Source organism: Lagopus muta, chromosome 12 (genome assembly GCF_023343835.1).
Source record: "Lagopus muta isolate bLagMut1 chromosome 12, bLagMut1 primary, whole genome shotgun sequence".
Lineage (NCBI taxonomy): Eukaryota > Metazoa > Chordata > Aves > Galliformes > Phasianidae > Lagopus > Lagopus muta.
Genome location: NC_064444.1, coordinates 4,502,440 through 4,519,987, shown reverse-complemented (window position 1 = coordinate 4,519,987; position 17,548 = coordinate 4,502,440). Strand labels below are relative to the sequence as shown.

Here is a 17,548-nt window from a genome sequence, read left to right as displayed (position 1 = left end):
TATGGGCATTAGAGGAAAAACAGGCTCGGCGGTGAGCACCGGGACGCGGCCGCAAGCACCCTCCTCACATCGCTGACGCGCAACTCGAGCTGCGCCGGGGGCGCTCCGTGACGAACCGCCCGCTTCCCCGCCCCTCTTTCCCGCCCCCGGAAGCGGGGCGCGAGCACCTGACAGCAACATGGCGGCGGCGGGGCGGCGCGGCGGGGCCGTGGAGCAGCCAACCGCGGGGGACCCGCCGCCCGCCCGCGAGCTGGTGCGGCCCTCGGTGACGGAGCTGTCCCAAGTGAGGACCAACATCCTGTGCACCGTGCCCGGCTGCGGCAAGGTGCTGCCCAACAGCCCGGCTCTCAACATGCACCTCAGCAAGGCCCACCGGCTCCAGGTACCGCCCGGCTCCGGTGATGGCCGCCGGTACCCGCGGGGCTGCTGGGGGAGCGGGTATCGCGGGGCGTCTCGGTAGATCCCCCCGAAGAAGCGTGCCCGGGTTCATGTGTAAATGCATCGGTGTGCGCGCAGGTCGGGCGGGCTGTGGAGGATTGCACCGCAGCAGTGTGCGGGGTGTTACCCGTTACGTACCGCTGTGCTGGCAGTTCAAAGTTCGGGACTCGGTTTCTGTTATTCCCTTCGGTGTATCAGTTGTTTTTCCATGGCTTGGGAGGTGCACCCGCAGCATGGGCAGCGGCTGGCAGAGTGTGCAGGCCGTACCCGGCCTCTGCTGGGTCATCTGTCTGCTTTACTTGTCGGTAATACCGGTGAGCGACAACACGAGAAGCTGTGGGTGCCATTTTGGAGAGAAGCACTCATTGCCACGGCACTACGGAGAAAATGCAGCGAGTGTGGGGAGGAGGGTGGGTGACTGAGGGTGGCCTGACAGCAAGTTGTGCTTATTTTTCTCCGAGTCCCCGTGCAGGGGGTGTGGGGGTGAATGCCACTCCTGGAGAACTATGAGCACACCGTTCCTGGCTGCATTGGGAAAAAGCAGCTACAGAGGGTGAACAATTAACTGTTGGTTACGGAAATAGCAAAGGAAGGAATCGACAGCGCGTTTCGGCCCATCGTTTGTGAGGAGGAGGAAATGATCTCGAGGATACTTGCTGTGAATCTCAGCATTACAATTCCTATCTGAAAACAGTGAAAAGTAAAAATACTGAATAGAAATGCAATACGCACCAACAACTTTGGTCTTGATATGTATTATGCCTTGCATACATGTATTTATGGGTAGAGGTACAAGAGAAGTTTAAAGTGGGCCTTCAGGCTCAGCAGACAGTTTTGAACTGGGTCTGAGTGTTTGCAGCAGCCCCCTGATGCTGTGAGGGCAGCAGCAGTGTGTTTAAGAGTTAAGGTGAGTGAGGAAGTGCTTCTCTCTGAGCTGGCTTCTTAGTGCCCTGTGTAACTGTAATGTGTTTCATGTGCCTTTCTGTTAAATCTAGCTTGGGGAGGTACTGAAACATACAGTTTGAGGTTGCATACAGCTTCCCAGAAACATCTGGCTTATTCCAATGTCGTCATTGAGAGAGAATATTACCAAGGCTTAAGGGAGATCAAATTTTCCGTGTTGTCTTTCAGGTAAAACATATTCAGTGTTATGCATGTCTTCAGTCTGCATCTTGAAAGGGAGAATAAGAGTACTGAAGTAAAATATAAGTTTGTTACTCTGTGTCTCCAGAGGGGGATGGAGTTAAACTAATACAGGAAATTTTCCCTTTAAGAGAGATTTGATTCCCAAGACAAAAATCATGGAATCACAGAATGGCCTCAGTGGAAAAGGACCACAGTGATCATTTAGTGTCAACCCCCCTGCTATGTGCAGAGTCACCAACCACCAGTCCAGGCTGCTCAGAGCCACATTCAGCCTGGCCTTGAATGCCTCCAGTGATGGGGCATCCACAACCTCCTTGGGCAGAAAAATAGTTTAGTAGACTGCATTTGTCAGCAAAACATGAAGAATTATTGAAAGTAATGCTTAGCAAATGAGAGAGTAAGGAGGTACTGGGCAATGTAGTAATTCTGAAAAGAAGGGAGGCTGGCATGGTTAATTTGCATTAATAAAAGTAGTACAGCAGGATCTTTTGATGACAAAAACAATGAGGCGTTGTCACTGTGGAAGGTTTTTACGTAGAAAGCAAGATGAGCCTGTAAAAACAGAGTTACATGCAGTAGTGTTATTATTCTTTTGTGAACCTGTAACAGAAAATTGATCAGTCTTGGTTTGTAACAGAAGTAGTTGAGATAGGAAACACTTGTGAAACTTGTTTGTTCGCAGATGTAACTGATAGGGGAGTGCTGTTGTGGGAAGGACAGGCGTGGAATATTGCAGAAAGATATTGGCTTTCTGTGGCAGGGTAAGAATCTGATTCAAATAAGGTGAAACACCAAAGATGCATGGAATCTTCGACAACTTTAAATGGCAGGTGTGACTGATGAAGGGAAATTAAAAAAAAAAAAATAGGCTTGTTTGGCCTACCAGAGAAGAAATGGTGAAATGTTAATTTCTAGCTGTTTGTTTTCTGGCTTCTTGGCTTAACTGAGCCAATGAAAACATGAGAACAGTGACATTTAATTTAGAAACTGGCACTTAATATATTAGGCTTGGAAACTTTTGAATGCTTCTGTCTTTTGTCTGTGTTATTTTATGGGGAGAAGAGGAAGACTTCTATGTAGTTTAAAAATGAATCTAGAGGAATTAATGTAAAGGAGAGGATTCAGTGGATTCCTGTGATAACAAGGAGACTGCCATCAGTGCTGCACTGCAGTGTGCAGCTTGCCCTCCGGGTAGGTGACCCAATGCAAATGTTACACTTAGTTCTTATATAGTTTTTATGCTAAAGCAAAGTGGACTTATTTCTCAGTGCTATCATCTCCTACTTTCAGGAATGTTGTGAATGCAACTGTAGTCTACTGTAAGGTGCCGTTTTAAGTTAATCCAGCAGACAGAATAAACCTGCTTCAGGGAAGCCAGACGTCACAAAGTTCACCTTGGCTAAATCTGTAGCACAGACTGCTGCTGCCTGCTCCTCCTTGCTGTTGGTACAAGTCCCAAGTGTTAGTGTTCCTTGCAGTGCAACTGGCTGTGCTGTGAGGTGTTAGTGCAACAAATGCCTCCACTAAAGCTGTCAGTAGGCATTGCAGAAATGCGAGGATAAAATCAGTTGTACAAAGAAAGGACTTGGGAGAATGCCTGAAATGTGTGTGATTAACCATGTAGAGCCAGGAGGGCTTTGAAGAAAGTCAAAACAAGGATAGTGTCTGGTTGGGGTTACTTGTATGCATACGGAATCTCTCAACTTGTCACAACAGATCTGTTGTGATCTGCACCTGGAAAATGTGTGTTCCAGCTGTTGCGTCTTCTTACTTATGTTTATGTGTTTTGATAACACTTGGCATTATTCCACATCTTAGTACTGAAGTCATTTCTGAAATCTGGCTGTGGTATACCTGCTGAGTGCCTGAACATATTTCCCTGTCATTTATTGGATTGCAATGTTAAATGTAGCATGCTTTGAATAAATAACTCAAACTGCTGCTTACTAAGCCTGCCGATTTCATCTGCACTTGGAGAGAACAAATACAGCTTTGATTAAAGGGATAAATGTTATTCCTCCCAAAGGCTTGAAGACTTGCATCTAGTGAAAGTGTTTCTGGAAAAATTTGGAGTTAAAGAGTGTAATGGCAGGCAAACGGGCTGTAACAACCAGATTTCACAGTGGTTATTCAGCAGAGATGAAACACGCCTGCTATTGAATAGCTTGTCCTTGGGAAAGGCTGCTGCACACCCAGGAAGTTGCTTGAAGTGCTACAGCGTTACAAGAAAACTCCCCTTGACAGAATTATTCTGGTAGTGGGGATTTAGTGTGAGAAATGACAGCTGTTTACTTCACCTGAGCCTATTGCATTTTGTGAGTCTGCGTATGGTCTGACCTGTGCAAACATGACAGGCTGGAGTTCTGCCCAAAGAAAGCAGCTGGGGAGTCAGTCACTGCCATGGCTTCCACATCTCACCACTTCTGCTTCCTTCTACTCTTATCATACTGAGGAAAATCAGGTGCAGATCTCAAACAAGGTCTGTGCTGGTAATTCCTATCTGAGCAAAGAGCCTGGAGAAACCACTGCAGGCTGCTGTAATTGGCTCTGGGTCGGCCTCCTGCTCATGGTGTAAGGAGACTCCCAGGTAACCAGAGCATCAGCTTTTGCTCATAATTTGCTTTGAACTTTTTGGTAATACAGTCGTTTGGTATTTCCACAAAGACTCCTTTGGTTAGGTTATACATGTGTCTTGACTGGTTTCTGTGGCTGTTTTCAGTAGCAATAGGTTCTCTGTTGTTGAATAATTTGGATGTTCCCGTCAGTGTGTCCCTTTTATAGGTATTTCTGTGGTTTCTGAGCCACTTAATGTTTCTTTCTTTCGTTGTGTGTGTGTGATAATTCTTGTGAGGTTCGTGGTATATTTTTATTGTGTTTTTATATGTATCATATTATTGGAATGCACAGGTAAATTCATGTTTGGAGTTCCAGAACTGACATACCAGCTGTCAGTTTTGTAGGCTGGACGAATTTTGGTTTATAACTTCATTTCCTGTGGGAAAAAGGTTTTTGGCTCAAATAATGTAATAGATGGGTGTATCTTGCAGCCTTGAACAAATATCTTGGAGGAGGTAGGTAGTACAGTACCAGTACTTCATGGAGCTTGTTATGATTTCACTCAGTAATTTTGATAAATTTGCAAGATAGTATCCATAGAGGTGGAAAATTCCATTAGAACTTCCCATATGCTTGGTGAAGTGCTTTCAACTCGTTGAGGTGTGTAAAATAATTGAGCCAAAGTTGAGGTGTGTTCTGAATGCTGCCTTTAATTACAAACCTGTAGAACTGTTGTCAGCTTCTCAATTTATTGTTTTTTAGGATGGAAAGTTTAATGCACCGATAAGGAAGGGTTTGAAAACTCCACAGAAATTCTACTGCTGTCCTATTGAAGGCTGCCCCAGAGGACCAAACAGACCATTTTCCCAATTTTCTCTTGTAAAACAGGTATTCCTTTTTCCTACAGATCAATATCATACCAGTTTGTTCCAGGCCATCTTTACTCTAGAGTGCGTGCTTTCTCATTCAGATAGGAGCAAGTCCTCAGCATGTATACAGGGCTTGGAGTTACATGTGCAGAAGCTCCATGTGAGCATATGGTTGGTGAATTTCCATCAGAGGACTTGAAGCTTTTGATGAGGCAGATGGTGGTATATTCTGCTAAAATTGACAGCTGCTCTCCACAAATTAGTAAGACTGACAAAGATCAGAGAGGGGAAAAAATCAGCAGCAAACAATGAAAGTTTGAAATGCAGCAGAGGCATCTAAAATGCTTTTTCCAGTGGTCAAGGTTTAACATTTTTTTTTGTTTTACTATCAAAATACATTTGCTTACAAGACATCCGATTAAGAAAACACGTAAAAATGTATTTCTTTGTGAAAAATCAAAAAACATACTTCTGTTGGTCAGCTGTGGAAGCCTGGACCATAGGAGATGAATGCTGCATAAATGCCATAGATGAGAAGCAACAGTTCTGGTGCTCCGCAGTTGTCCTGTTTGACTTGATACTGTTTGCTCAGTAGTAGATTGTCAAGAGGATCTACATGTTGCAGCATAGGCTCTTTGGCAAGATTAACCTCTAGCCAGTAAGACAAGAACAATAAGAAAATTCATATTTTATCAGGACACAAATTTGTACCTGCATTTTGAAGTGGTGGAAGCTGCTGATACAGAGCTAACATGATCAGGAGCCTCCCAGTACTTCATTCTCGTAGCTTGGAGAGCTGAACATAGCATGAACTTTGTGTACACACAAAGTATGTGCAAATAAAGTCTCATTAGTTGTTATATTCCACTTCTTGCCTGCCATCTTGGGCATCCTTTCCTACTGAGACATTTCAAAAGATTTTAATCCTGCTTCTCAGTGCTATTTAACAACTGAAGAAAAATATACAAATATTGTTTCCCTAAAAGTGACTTAGCTGAAGGCTAATGTTTACTTTTCATTGTGTATTGTAGCACTTTATGAAGATGCACGCTGAAAAGAAGCACAAATGTGACAAATGTAGTAACTCCTATGGTACGGAATGGTATTTGAAGCGGCATATAGAGGACTGTGGCAAGACTTTCCGGTGTACTTGTGGGTGTCCCTATGCCAGCAGACCAGCTTTACTGTCTCATATTTACAGAACTGGACATGAAATTCCTGCCGAACACAGGTAAAATTGAAGCAATTAAGTACTGCTGCTTGTATGCTTCCCTGAGTCCTCTGTCCCCCATGTACCGGCTTTCTGTCTCCTTTCTGTTGACAGTGTTTGAGATTAGCTGAGATTGTTTTAGCTATAAAGCAATTTGCCATTTCTTTGTTCTGTTGCTCTTAGCAGTTTCTGTTTTGTTTCAGGCAAGGACAGTTGTCTAATCAATACCATCAGTTTTCCCTGTATGTAAACCAAAAAGTTCCATCAGCAAGTTACTGATGACACTTTGCTGCATGGCATAAATGTTTGTGGTTCTTGTTGGAACTGCTTTTACAGTTCTGTGGAAGTAGAGATGATTTGGAAGTGCTTACAGCTGTAATGGTGGTGTGCAATGCAATTGAGTTTTTCTTGTATAGCCTAGTCAACTTTGCTACTGTAAGTGGATTTATTTTTTTTAATGCATGTTTTGATTGATAGTTGTTTTCAGGTGTACCTGTGTTTCATAAAGGGCAGTCTGTTTCCTGAGGCATACCCTATCTTCCTTGGAGGTTCAGCTGCAGCAAAATTATTGCTCCTTTACACAAAAATTAATTGTGTCCTCATTTTCTGTGAGAGACCTTTACCTGACAACAATTTCATAAACCCCTCTTGTCAATGTTCAGTCTGAGCTAGCATCAAAATCACAGCATAACTGCCTTCAGATCAGTGTTTAACATCTAAAGGGGAGAAAGCCTCTGAGTCTCAATCTCCACTTAGAACATAGATCTTCATAAAAGCAGAAACTTTTTTTTTTTTTTAATGGGAGAGTAAGGCATGAAGTTTTACAAAACAGAAGTTCATGGAGATCTTTTTTATTTTGATCAGGATTAGTCCTATACAGCCTCATCTGGGACTTGAGTTAATATTTGCAATGCAGTGGCTCAAAAAATGGAAGGCAGATGTATTGTGCTTGAAGGGAACATAAATTATTGATCTCATATTCACAGGGATCCTCCTAGTAAGAAAAGGAAAATGGAAACCTCTGTACATAATCAGCAGTTGTCAGAGAAAGCAAATAAAGCATTCATGGATACACACAGTAATAACCCTGGGACTCAGGAGCTGGAATCATCTGAAGTGAAACTAGTGGCATCTTTTGAAGGTTCCTGCAATTCTAACTTCACAAAGCAAGTGCACCCAAAATGTACACCGAAGATGCTTTTGCCAAAGCCCAAGGTGGCTTTGGTTAAACTTCCAGTGATGCAGCTTGCTCACTTGCCTGTGTATGTATCTGCAGCAGATTCTTCTGTCAAGCCTGTTGTAGTGGCTGTTGATAATCAAGGTTCAGTTGTAAGTACTGTTCATTTATTGCCTCAATCTGTGGGAATTCTGATTCCAGCACTGGAGGCGGAAACACTTGTATTTAAAGATACTATGCCAGTTTCAAAAGTGACAAACTCTGGTGATAACGAAGCAGTAAGTACTGGTGTACAAGTTAACTTGGATAAGGTTGCATCAAATAGCCCAGGACAAGAGCTGGGGAATGTTTGTCACAAGAATAAAATTTCTTCAATAAATGTACAGACTGACTTATCTTATATTTCTCCAAATTTTGTACCAGCTGCAGCCTGGACTCCCGATTCTTCTGTATCTTCTTGTTCTCAGACAGATCTGTCGTTTAGTTCACAGGTTTCATTACCCATCAGCGTACAGACACAGACATTACTGCCTGCTTCCAAACTGACTTCGTCCATAGCTGCTCAGACTGATGATTTTAGTCAGGCTTGTTTTCCAACGTGTGGCATTTCTAGAGAGACTCAAACCAGTAGGACGCAGGATTCTATTGATGGACGAGTGCAAATGGACCAGGCTGTAATGTGCAGTGACATCTTTGAAAATGTTCATTCATCATATAATGGTTCTACTCAAATTGAACTTCCAGAAAATAACTTAATGGCTACAAATATAGATCAAACCTTGCTGCAGAGGAGTAATTGCAAGAGCCTCAATCAAGACACAGTGAAGTCTGAATCTCTTATTGGCTTCAGTAGCCAGGCTAATATACTTCCACCTCAAAATACGATGGATAATCAAACTCAGACAATGGACTTGCTAAGTGATCTGGAAAATATCTTTTCAGGAAACATGTCTGGCCAGACACTGGATAATCGTGGCCTCTTGTCTGAGACTAGTTCTAATGCTGACACGCATCTGCCATCTGGTTCATCACAGAGCACTGGAATAGACTTTGACATTGAAGAGTTCTTTTCAGCGTCCAATATCCAAACTCAGACTGAAGAGAGTGAGCTTGGTACCCTACCCTCTGAGCCAGTTTTGGAGTCACTAGATATTGAAACTCAAACTGATTTCTTATTCTCAGATAGTGCCACTCAATCATACAGCTGCAGAGGAAATTCTAACTTCTTAGGTTTGGAGATGTTTGATACACAGACACAAACAGACTTGAATTTCTTTTTGGACAGCAATACCCATCTGCCTTTAGGAAGTATTCTGAAGCAGTCTAGTTTCTCCATGAGCACTGACTCCTCAGATACAGAAACCCAGACAGAAGTATATCCTGCCACTAAAAACGTACCCAACCAGAGCATAGAAAGCAAAGTCCAGCTCAGTAGTGCTGAAACACAGACTATGGATAGCTGCTTTGAGAATCTTGGGAATTTATTCCTTACCAGCAACGAGACACAGACAGCAATGGATGACTTTCTTCTGGCTGACTTAGCCTGGAATACAATGGAGTCCCAGTTCAGTTCAGTAGAGACGCAGACCTGTGAAGAGCTGTGCTCCTTGTTTCAGAGCTCTGACAAGCCCAGTCATTGAGTACTGTGTGACAGAACTGTTTCCTGTGGTTTGAAATTAAGTTATTGGGGTGGGAGAGATGCATCGACCAAGTAACCCATTTCGCATTGTTGAATGTAGTTACTGTGTGCGGTTGGCCTAAAAGACTTTTCATGCTGAAGGTACTAAAGTGGAAATGTAACTTCAACATAAGTTATCTGTGCATAAAGGGGGGGGGGGGGGCATAACATGTTAATGTACATTTGAACCTTAAAAAAACAGTTTGTGGTGCCTATGTTTTTTGCTCAATCTTCTTTACAAACTGCTTCATTTAAACTGAAGAACCTTTTGAAAGTGTCCCATGTGTACCTATTTCTGGCTTATGTATAGGGTTCCACTGTGCTAGACCAAAACCTGGCCTGTCCAATTCAGATGCTTCCCTGAATTGCAGGGGAGGATTCTCTTAGTGTAAGCTACTTCTGCTTACTTTTTTTGGTAGCTTGTATTTTTCATCTGGTGTGAACATAATAAGCCGTACTGTCTTTTCCTTTATGCCTTCACAGCTCTTTCTCCTGTTCAGAACATTGTAACTTAAACACCCGTCCAGCAGCCATAGATACATGTAGACTTGAGTTACGGAGCGCTGATGGTTTGCAAAACATGTAGAAAACAGTAGTTGTTCTTCCCAGGTGCTACTGACGCCCTTTGAAGGGTAGAAAAAGAGCTTAGAATACATGATCAGTTGGAAAATTGTTACAATGTCCTTTTAGCCCGTGTCATAAATGGAACTCAAGTAATGTAAAGTCTTCAGAAGGGATTTGCTTGAATTATTTCAGACTGTAAGACACAAATGTTACAATGTTTGTGCCTCAGAAACTGGGATGGTTTGTTTTCTCTGAAATTCCTCTATTTCCTATGAAGATGTAAGTTGGGAAATGTCACAATGGTTTATATTTCCACTACCTAAACAAAAACCATCAAGGATGAGAAACTGAATTCTGTGAAATACTTCTTTTCCTGTACTTGGATTTATGCTTCCAGAACTGAAGCAAACTCACCTGCATACAACAGAGCTGGGAGATGTGCTCCCAAAAACCCTTCAGAAAAGATGTATTTTACTTTTGCACATTGGTCAGGAGCAGGTGGTTCCTGCAGCTTTTGGAAGGTTTTCTGAGTGTAATCAAAAACTTGGACTGATCTGTCAAAGAGAAACATGTGACCTCTTGGATTTTTGTGTGTTTATTTTACCCTTCGTACTGTGCTTGTAGCAGATGTATTCACATGGAAAAAACAAAGCCAGTTGTGAATGTATGCTGGAATTTGGCCTTAACTGATTCTTATCTTCTTGTAATGCCTGCAGAAATGTAGGCCTCTGGTTTTGTCCTGGACAGGTTTTAGTTTCTATTACATTAATTGAAAAATGGAACATCTTTATGTCATGTTCCTGGGCTTTACTTGTCTGTTGTTGGAGGTACTGGCTGTGTGTTTGCTAGGCGTCCCACCACTAACGGCTGTCCAAGCTGCAGTTCTTGAAGACTTGCTATGCTTTGTGCACAGCTTCATATCTTCAGCTCAAGGATGTGGGAGTACAGTCACAGTTACTCACCCAACACAGCTGGCTTGTTTTCTTGAAAACGAGCAATACCTTTTGATTTTATCTTACTGCTCTTTAAATTGCCATACTGAAGTCAACACAGTGATCTGATAAGTATCAGAGTCCTGCACTGGTGGCGTATGTCCTTCATTTTGGATATATTAAATATTTTTGTGAAAACGCAAAGGCTGCAATCAGGCTGTTTGTAGTTGCTGAATCCCACAGTAAAGTTACTGAAAACTGGTCCAAAATATCATTAGTCAATATTGCTTATTCTTAAAAATGAAACAATTGATTTTAAATGGGTAACGGACTATTTTGACCATTGTTTTCAAAATAAACTTCACTGAGAGCTATTTCTTGGTAGTACTAAAATGATACTTATCTCCCTTTTTCTGCAGTTTGACTCTGATTTGATTTTCAAGGCTCTGACTCTATTGTAAGTATTGGTCAGTAGTGACTTACTATTTTGCTCATTCTCTCCTCTGTGTCCTCCACTGCCATTTGAGCTGCTATATGAAAAGTAACATCAGGTTGTCCACAACCTTTCAGCACAGACTTTTATCTGGAAGTGATACTAATACTACTTGTGCTTGCTCTTTGCATTTCCTGCTTAATTAAGTTACGCTGCCATTGCTGGCTCTTGATCTGGATGTCTGTGTAAATACTATTCTAAAACTGAATTAGTAGTTTAATTAGTCTAATTAGTGGTAGACCTGTGTGTTTCTTTTGTATTTAAGAAGAAAGTCTGAGATATGCCACTGTCTTTTAACCACTGCTTCAGCAAGTCCAGTATTTTGTCTCTGGGAAAGATAGTGCTCCACTAACCTGTAGAGTCTGACAAATTGCTGTGGTTGGTCAGGCTATTTCCAAATTCTTCATGGTCCATCATGGTGTCAGAAAAAAAAAACCAAACACCTTCCTCCTGCATTTAGTTTACTGTAATTTCAATCTTGCTGAGACTACAGCGTTCTGCTAAGAACTGGTCGGGAAAGGTGAATTTGTTAGCTATGCTATCCAATTTGTTTTAAACAATTTCAAAATATCAGTGTCTTAGTTTTCTTCAGATAGCTGAGGATAATCATAAGTCACAGTTATCTTTGCAGAATTTAGTTTTGTGCTGTTTAAGAATACAGTTGTGTGTACATTAAGTTCCGTGCTTGAATTCTTCAGTGCAGCTTCTCTGGAAAGAAAAAAAGATCAATTTTACACCTGTGTTTGGTCAACTGATGGATGTAATCCCCCACTGGCTGTTAGTGTGCGTGAGTGGGCAAAACTGAGCAGATGTACTTGAAACTTTTGGCTTCTGGGAGAGCACTGACTGTTAGAAAAGTTAACTGTGTTCCACGAAAACGTAGGACACACATTCTAAGAAAAGCACAAAACAGCCTCAGAAAAAGAGGAAAAAAATAGAGTTCTGTCTTACATCATGTCTTGTTGCCTTACATGTTTGTTTGTATGAGAGTAAATAGAATTTCTTCTATTTTTTGGAGTTATGCTTGTGTCCGTTTCCACTACTGTGGCTGTAAATGCTTGTTTCTGCTTTGGGAAAGGAGGGAGTCCTCCTCTGGCTCTTAAAGGCAGCCTAAGAGATCTTGCTAGTTTAAAGTATTAATGCTCCAGAATCTAGCTATGCGAAGCTGTTTGTGTCTAGAAACTTCTCCCTTCCAAAGGATGTGAAATCTTAAGGAAAAAGATGTGTGCAGCTATTTAACTTTGAAAGCTGTAAAAAACTCCAGTTTTAAACAGTTCAGGGTCTGTAACTTAACATGCATGTAACTAACAATCCTTTCCATATTTTATTTCAAGACTCACTTTCACATCTTTTCTCAATTGAAAGAAAGCAAAAGGTTAAATTTCCTTGTTAGCCATATACCCTGAGAGTGTACAGGCAACAGAACAAAGAAAGGTGACTGCCTTCCACTGTTTTAAGTCTTTATCCTGGTAGCACACCCTCACGTGCTGAGACAGATGCAAACTGATCTTTCTATGTGGCTGGGTAGGAGATGTAGGCATTGGCAGGATTGGGATCTTAGGGTCTTCAGGGCTTTTTGGTTGTTTGATTTTGACTTTTTTTTTAATAACCTTTCAAATGTGGGATAAATAAGATCAATAGAACCATACTGAATCAACGTAAGGTGCTAAACTTGCAAAATGTTACTGAAATGACAACTCAGAGGTGAACCAAACTTACTTGCCTTTATTATCAGTTTGCACAGCTTCCTTTTGGCTACTTTTGACATTTTTCTTTCTTTCTGTTTTTACCATCATCTCAATGTACAATTTACAGTTCCAAATACATTCACACCAAAATATTTCTAATGTTGTGAGCTTTTTCATTCCTGTTTGGTTGAAGGTGCTGCTATGCTTGTGTTCAAAATAAATCTACTGTGAACAGACCTCCGTAACAATTCCCCTTGAACACTATGAGGATAGGGTTGTTGAACAGCAAGCTGCTTCAATGCATGGTGCAAACGTGCACCTTCTGTTCCTTTTGTTGTGGTGGGTCTTGATTTGATTTGTTGTTTCTTTCTGTGGTTCATGTGAATCAAAATGGGTGCTAAAAGGATTTACTGGTTAGAGCATGACTGCATTTTCTTGTTTAAAGTGCCATTGCTGTGCAGTGAACAGCATCAAGGAACTACATTGTTCAGTTCTGCGTTGCCATGCAGTCAGGTTGATGTGTGTCTTCATGTGTGTGACTCTTCCTCTTTACTGAAAACGTCATCAGACAGCCTGAAACAGTGGAAATCTCTGACTGAGCTGCAGATCTCTAGTTAAAAGAAGTCCTTCACTTCTGATTCTTTCTCATGTGCTGGTTTTTCAGGAGTATCTTCAACGTAACTAGCAGTGGAATATGATGGGTGGCTTGTGATGAAGTAAGCCCTGCTGTAGCCATTTCACAGGGAGGAATGCTTTACATGCATGCTTCAGGCACTTGCAGAGCTAGATTGACAGTACTCTATTTTACAGATATTTGCAAGTGCATTTATGGTAAAAATAAAGCTAGGTATGAAAGTAGCCATATTTTTTTTCAACTTACAGAATTCAAAACCTGATATTGATCTAGTTTAAACTTGTAACTATTTAGAATGATGAGTAATGCATCTCATGGTTGAGCCTTTCCCAAAGCATGTGTGAGTTAATAAAGCTGAGAAATGTCCTGAAAATATTCTCATCACTGGTGGGATCTAGCAGGCAAATCTGGTTTTCAAAGGTTGTTCATGTTTGATTCTTGCTATTTAAGCCAATAAACTTGCAATAAGCAGAGAAAAGCAAGTATTTGTTTCTGATACCTGTTTTACGAGTGACAGTCCCAAAGAAGGAATGTTGTCCTAACAATTGTGAAACATTTAAGTATATCAATGCATGCAGCAAAGAAACAAAAAACAAAAAAAACTGTGCCAAAATACTGATTCATATTTCCTTATGTTGGAAACTGAACTGTTACACAGAGCTACTAGTAAGTTATTCACACAAGTATTGAAACCTTGTGTTCACAGTTGAAGCACTTCTTTAGTCCTGTAAATTATACATATTTTGGAATAAAGTGAATTTCAATCAGTTTTTGCCTTTTGTTTTCTACTGTCACCTTCTGTAGAGGCACGAGTAGGGCATACAGTGCCTGTTAGTAAGTACCACCCCTTGCTCTGCAACATCTTATCTTTGGAAAGCCAGCTCTCTTTTGAATTGGTAGCTTTTGTGACTTACAGCAATCTTACAATGTCAGTCCTTCATCTCCAGAGGCAGGACAAACTTAAGTTTTCCTGTGTTTTTCTACTTCTCAATGAATCCTGGGAACTTAAAACATACAACACAAATGTAATCAGAAGATGCTGTATTTTTATGAATCTGAAACAACCATCAGGGAGGTTCTTTCCTTTCAGTGAGCCTTTGCTTAGAGTTTTTGTGCCAAGTTGGGTGTATACAGCTTGGGCTGGATTCTTTTGACCAGCAGCATTTGGGCTGGAGGAGTGGTGCTCATCTCAGACTTAATGTGTGCAAAATTCAATCTGCCTTTAATCATCTTGTACACACGAGGAGCACCTCTGCAGCAGTTTCTGCTCCCTGGTAAGTCTTTTTTTCCACAAGAGGCTCTTGGGCCAGGAGGATTACTTGGTGTTTTTCAGCACTCTTACCTAAACCTGTAATTTTCAAGAGTCCTAAGCAGAAATTAACTACATTCTGATGATTAGCTTTCAGAATATCCTACAATAAAATTACAGTCCTTTTTATTAGCTTATATTATTTTGATAATATTTTAATGCATAGAGTAACTTTTAATACCATTAAAATTTAAAAAGCTAGACTAGATTGAGTAGGAGCATGGATGATAGTTGTCCCTTTCCCCTCCTGGATAAGCCCTGTGCTTAGTAATAATGATCCAAACCTTTTCTGTTATTTGGAAAATACAAAATGCTGATTCCTGCTCTTGTATATCTTGCCAACTCGCATATTAGTTCAGAGAAGATGAATGAGCACACACTCTGTGATGGAAAGCTCAGCTGTACTATTGCAGTGGCTGCAGTCACTACTGAAACACTCTGTGGTGTTCCATGCTGCTGCTTTCAGTGCTATTACGTGCTGAGGTCACTATTTGCACAATGCAGCTTTCAGTTGTAGTGGTAGCAAAGGATGGAAGGTATTTCCTGGAGGCTGAATGCATTTCTCTTTAGAGCATTTAAAGTTATCTTTGAAAGAATCAGATGCATAAGGCACTGACTGTCCTTGCTGAAGTTACAGGCTATTCCTGTTGCAGGAATGAGCTGCTGGTGAGTTTAGTGGTGTTATTTCAGGCTTATTATTCAGACGGAGCAGATCTGCCCTACAGACAGCAGTCAGACACTTCAAACAGACCATTCTTGTGAAGCTTTCAAAGATGTCGAGCTGGTCTGGAAGGCAGGACAGACTCTTAAGCTTGAAAGGAAGATTATGGCTGTTTAGAGATCAGGGAAGCTCCACCCATTTTTTAAATGCTTTCTTGTTTGGTGTTGATGAGAATTTACTGTTATTCCTTCCGTTGGTGGTGAAAGCACTGCTGATCAGTTTGCATGTAGATTCTGAGTTTCCTTTGCCTCAAGAAATTGTATCTGCACAAGCTGACTGCATTCCATCAAAACAACTGAAGGGAGAGGCAAGTTTTCTTTCTGGCTCCAGGATTTGATATGTCCTGCGGAATTGGTCCTTGAGAGGTTTGGACATAAAAATAAAGTGTTGATTTAACTTTCAGGTGTTGTCTCATGTTGTCTCATTGTATTCTTACACTTATCAGCAGTTCTTTCTTTCTTTTTTTTCTTTTTTTGTTTTTTAGTGCCTTGAATACAGGAAACCCTTCCAGCTGATCTAGCAATTAAGTTTGTTTCCTTTCCCTGGACAGGACTGGCTTTATTCCTGAGAGAATCTGATTGTAAACAAGAAGCTGCTGTTTCCTGTGGCAGATGAACCCAATGTCTTCAAGGTCACATAACTTAATTAGGCCTTATCACGTGCTGTGAATTTATGTTCTAAGCCTTTACTTGGCAGCCTTTCTGGGTGCCTTCTGTTACTTTCCTCCCTCCTTTCTTGGCAAATTCTTACATTTATTTTGTTATCCCTTTCTTTCAAGTCTTGTGTGAAGGAAGCACAAAGGAAGGTTTGCTTCAGTAAACTAGAAATGTTTCCCTCCTGGAAACAGTGTTTCTTGCAGCGGACTTGCTGGAAACTAAATTGTAATTAGTTTTTAATTGATTTCCTGTTAACTTGGTTGACTGGGCCAAGTCTCCAAGCTACCACTGCCATGCTTACAGAAGGCATGTCAGTAGCAATTTTGCTCACCAGTATTTTGGGAGTGCTTGGTTCATACCTGATAGCATCTCTGTGCAACCTTTTACATATGGAACAACAGTAGAGCTATGTTAGTTATTTGTGGGCTCTTCCAACAATAAAAAAATCACCTGTACCCTAAGCAAGTGCAATCATAATCTCAACATAGATCTTCACTTTCTATACAAGAGAAAGAGCTTAAAGATTTTTCTGTGTCCTCTGTATTTTCTGGCTGTGACTTACATCCATTTTCACACATGCTTATGAATCAAATTATAGTAAGAACTCCTAATCTGTGAGATACTTGACTGTTTCAGAGATTTCAGCAGAAGAGTCTTATTTGGCGAGGAACTGGAAAACAGGGAAATATATATTTTAATTTCAATGTTTAACCTTTTTTCTGTTGTCTTGAAGAATTTATTAGCCATCTGCAGAGCAACTTGCAATCACTATAATGAACATGTTTTTTACCGTGTTAACGCCATTTATTTTTCATTTTTTCTCACTGAAATAGTAATGTTTTCTGTTCTCTGAATGGGAGACTGTTATTTTTCCTTCCAGGCTATGCTACTAATGTTATTCATTTCACAGATGCATACATGTTTGAATTTTCTACATAGTGAAAAAGAGAGGACTTGACAAGTGTAAATGGAGCACAGCACAAGAAAGGATACTGCCTGTAGGGAAGTGAGAGGGATGGGGACGAAGAAAGGAAGAGAATGGCTTGTTGGAGGATGTCTCTGTTCTGTCAGAATGGGTAACTGTGGCACTGTGACTGAACAGCAGGGAGGACAAGAGCTACTGCTAAAAAATTCCTTACATGTTTCCTGGAAATTAAACAGGAAATTAACAAGGAGAAAAGTCCCAGGATAACTGCGCAGGATCTTCTTGCAGGAGTGTGAGCTCTGTATGGCTTGAGAAGAATTGTGGTAGTTCATGATTTGCTGCATTTCCCCTCATTTTTCATTCATGATGTCGGCTCCCTTTTTATCCTTCTGCTCTGTTCACTTAGCATCATGGCTACGGGAAGCAGTATCAACTGAAGTACCACTGAGCACCTTCGGAGAGATAATGCCTTTTTTATTCTTCCAAGAGGGGTCTGAAGTGTCCTTGGGAGTGGAATCTTTCACAGGTGGAAGTATTTGTGAAGATTCTGAA

The 17,548-nt window shown here is 41.1% G+C and overlaps 1 protein-coding gene across 5 annotated transcripts; it reads left to right on the top strand.

Annotated features, from left to right (window-relative positions):
- Nucleotides 1-159: 159 nt before the first annotated feature.
- ATMIN (ATM interactor) lies at nt 160-16,974 on the top strand. Of its 5 annotated transcripts, XR_007379415.1 has the most exons (6): nt 160-382; nt 4,903-5,028; nt 6,041-6,240; nt 7,206-9,176; nt 10,990-11,027; nt 13,416-14,153. XR_007379415.1 is itself a non-coding variant. In XM_048958114.1 (4 exons), exons 1-4 carry the CDS (start codon nt 179-181, stop codon nt 9,034-9,036), a joined length of 2,361 nt encoding a protein of 786 aa, XP_048814071.1. In that variant the 5' UTR covers nt 160-178; the 3' UTR covers nt 9,037-14,153. The 5 variants fall into 5 exon arrangements, 1 of the variants encoding a protein (XP_048814071.1); XR_007379414.1 differs by lacking the exon at nt 13,416-14,153 and adding an exon at nt 15,966-16,974 and having other exon boundaries at nt 7,206-11,027; XR_007379412.1 differs by having other exon boundaries at nt 10,990-14,153.
- Nucleotides 16,975-17,548: the final 574 nt, after the last annotated feature.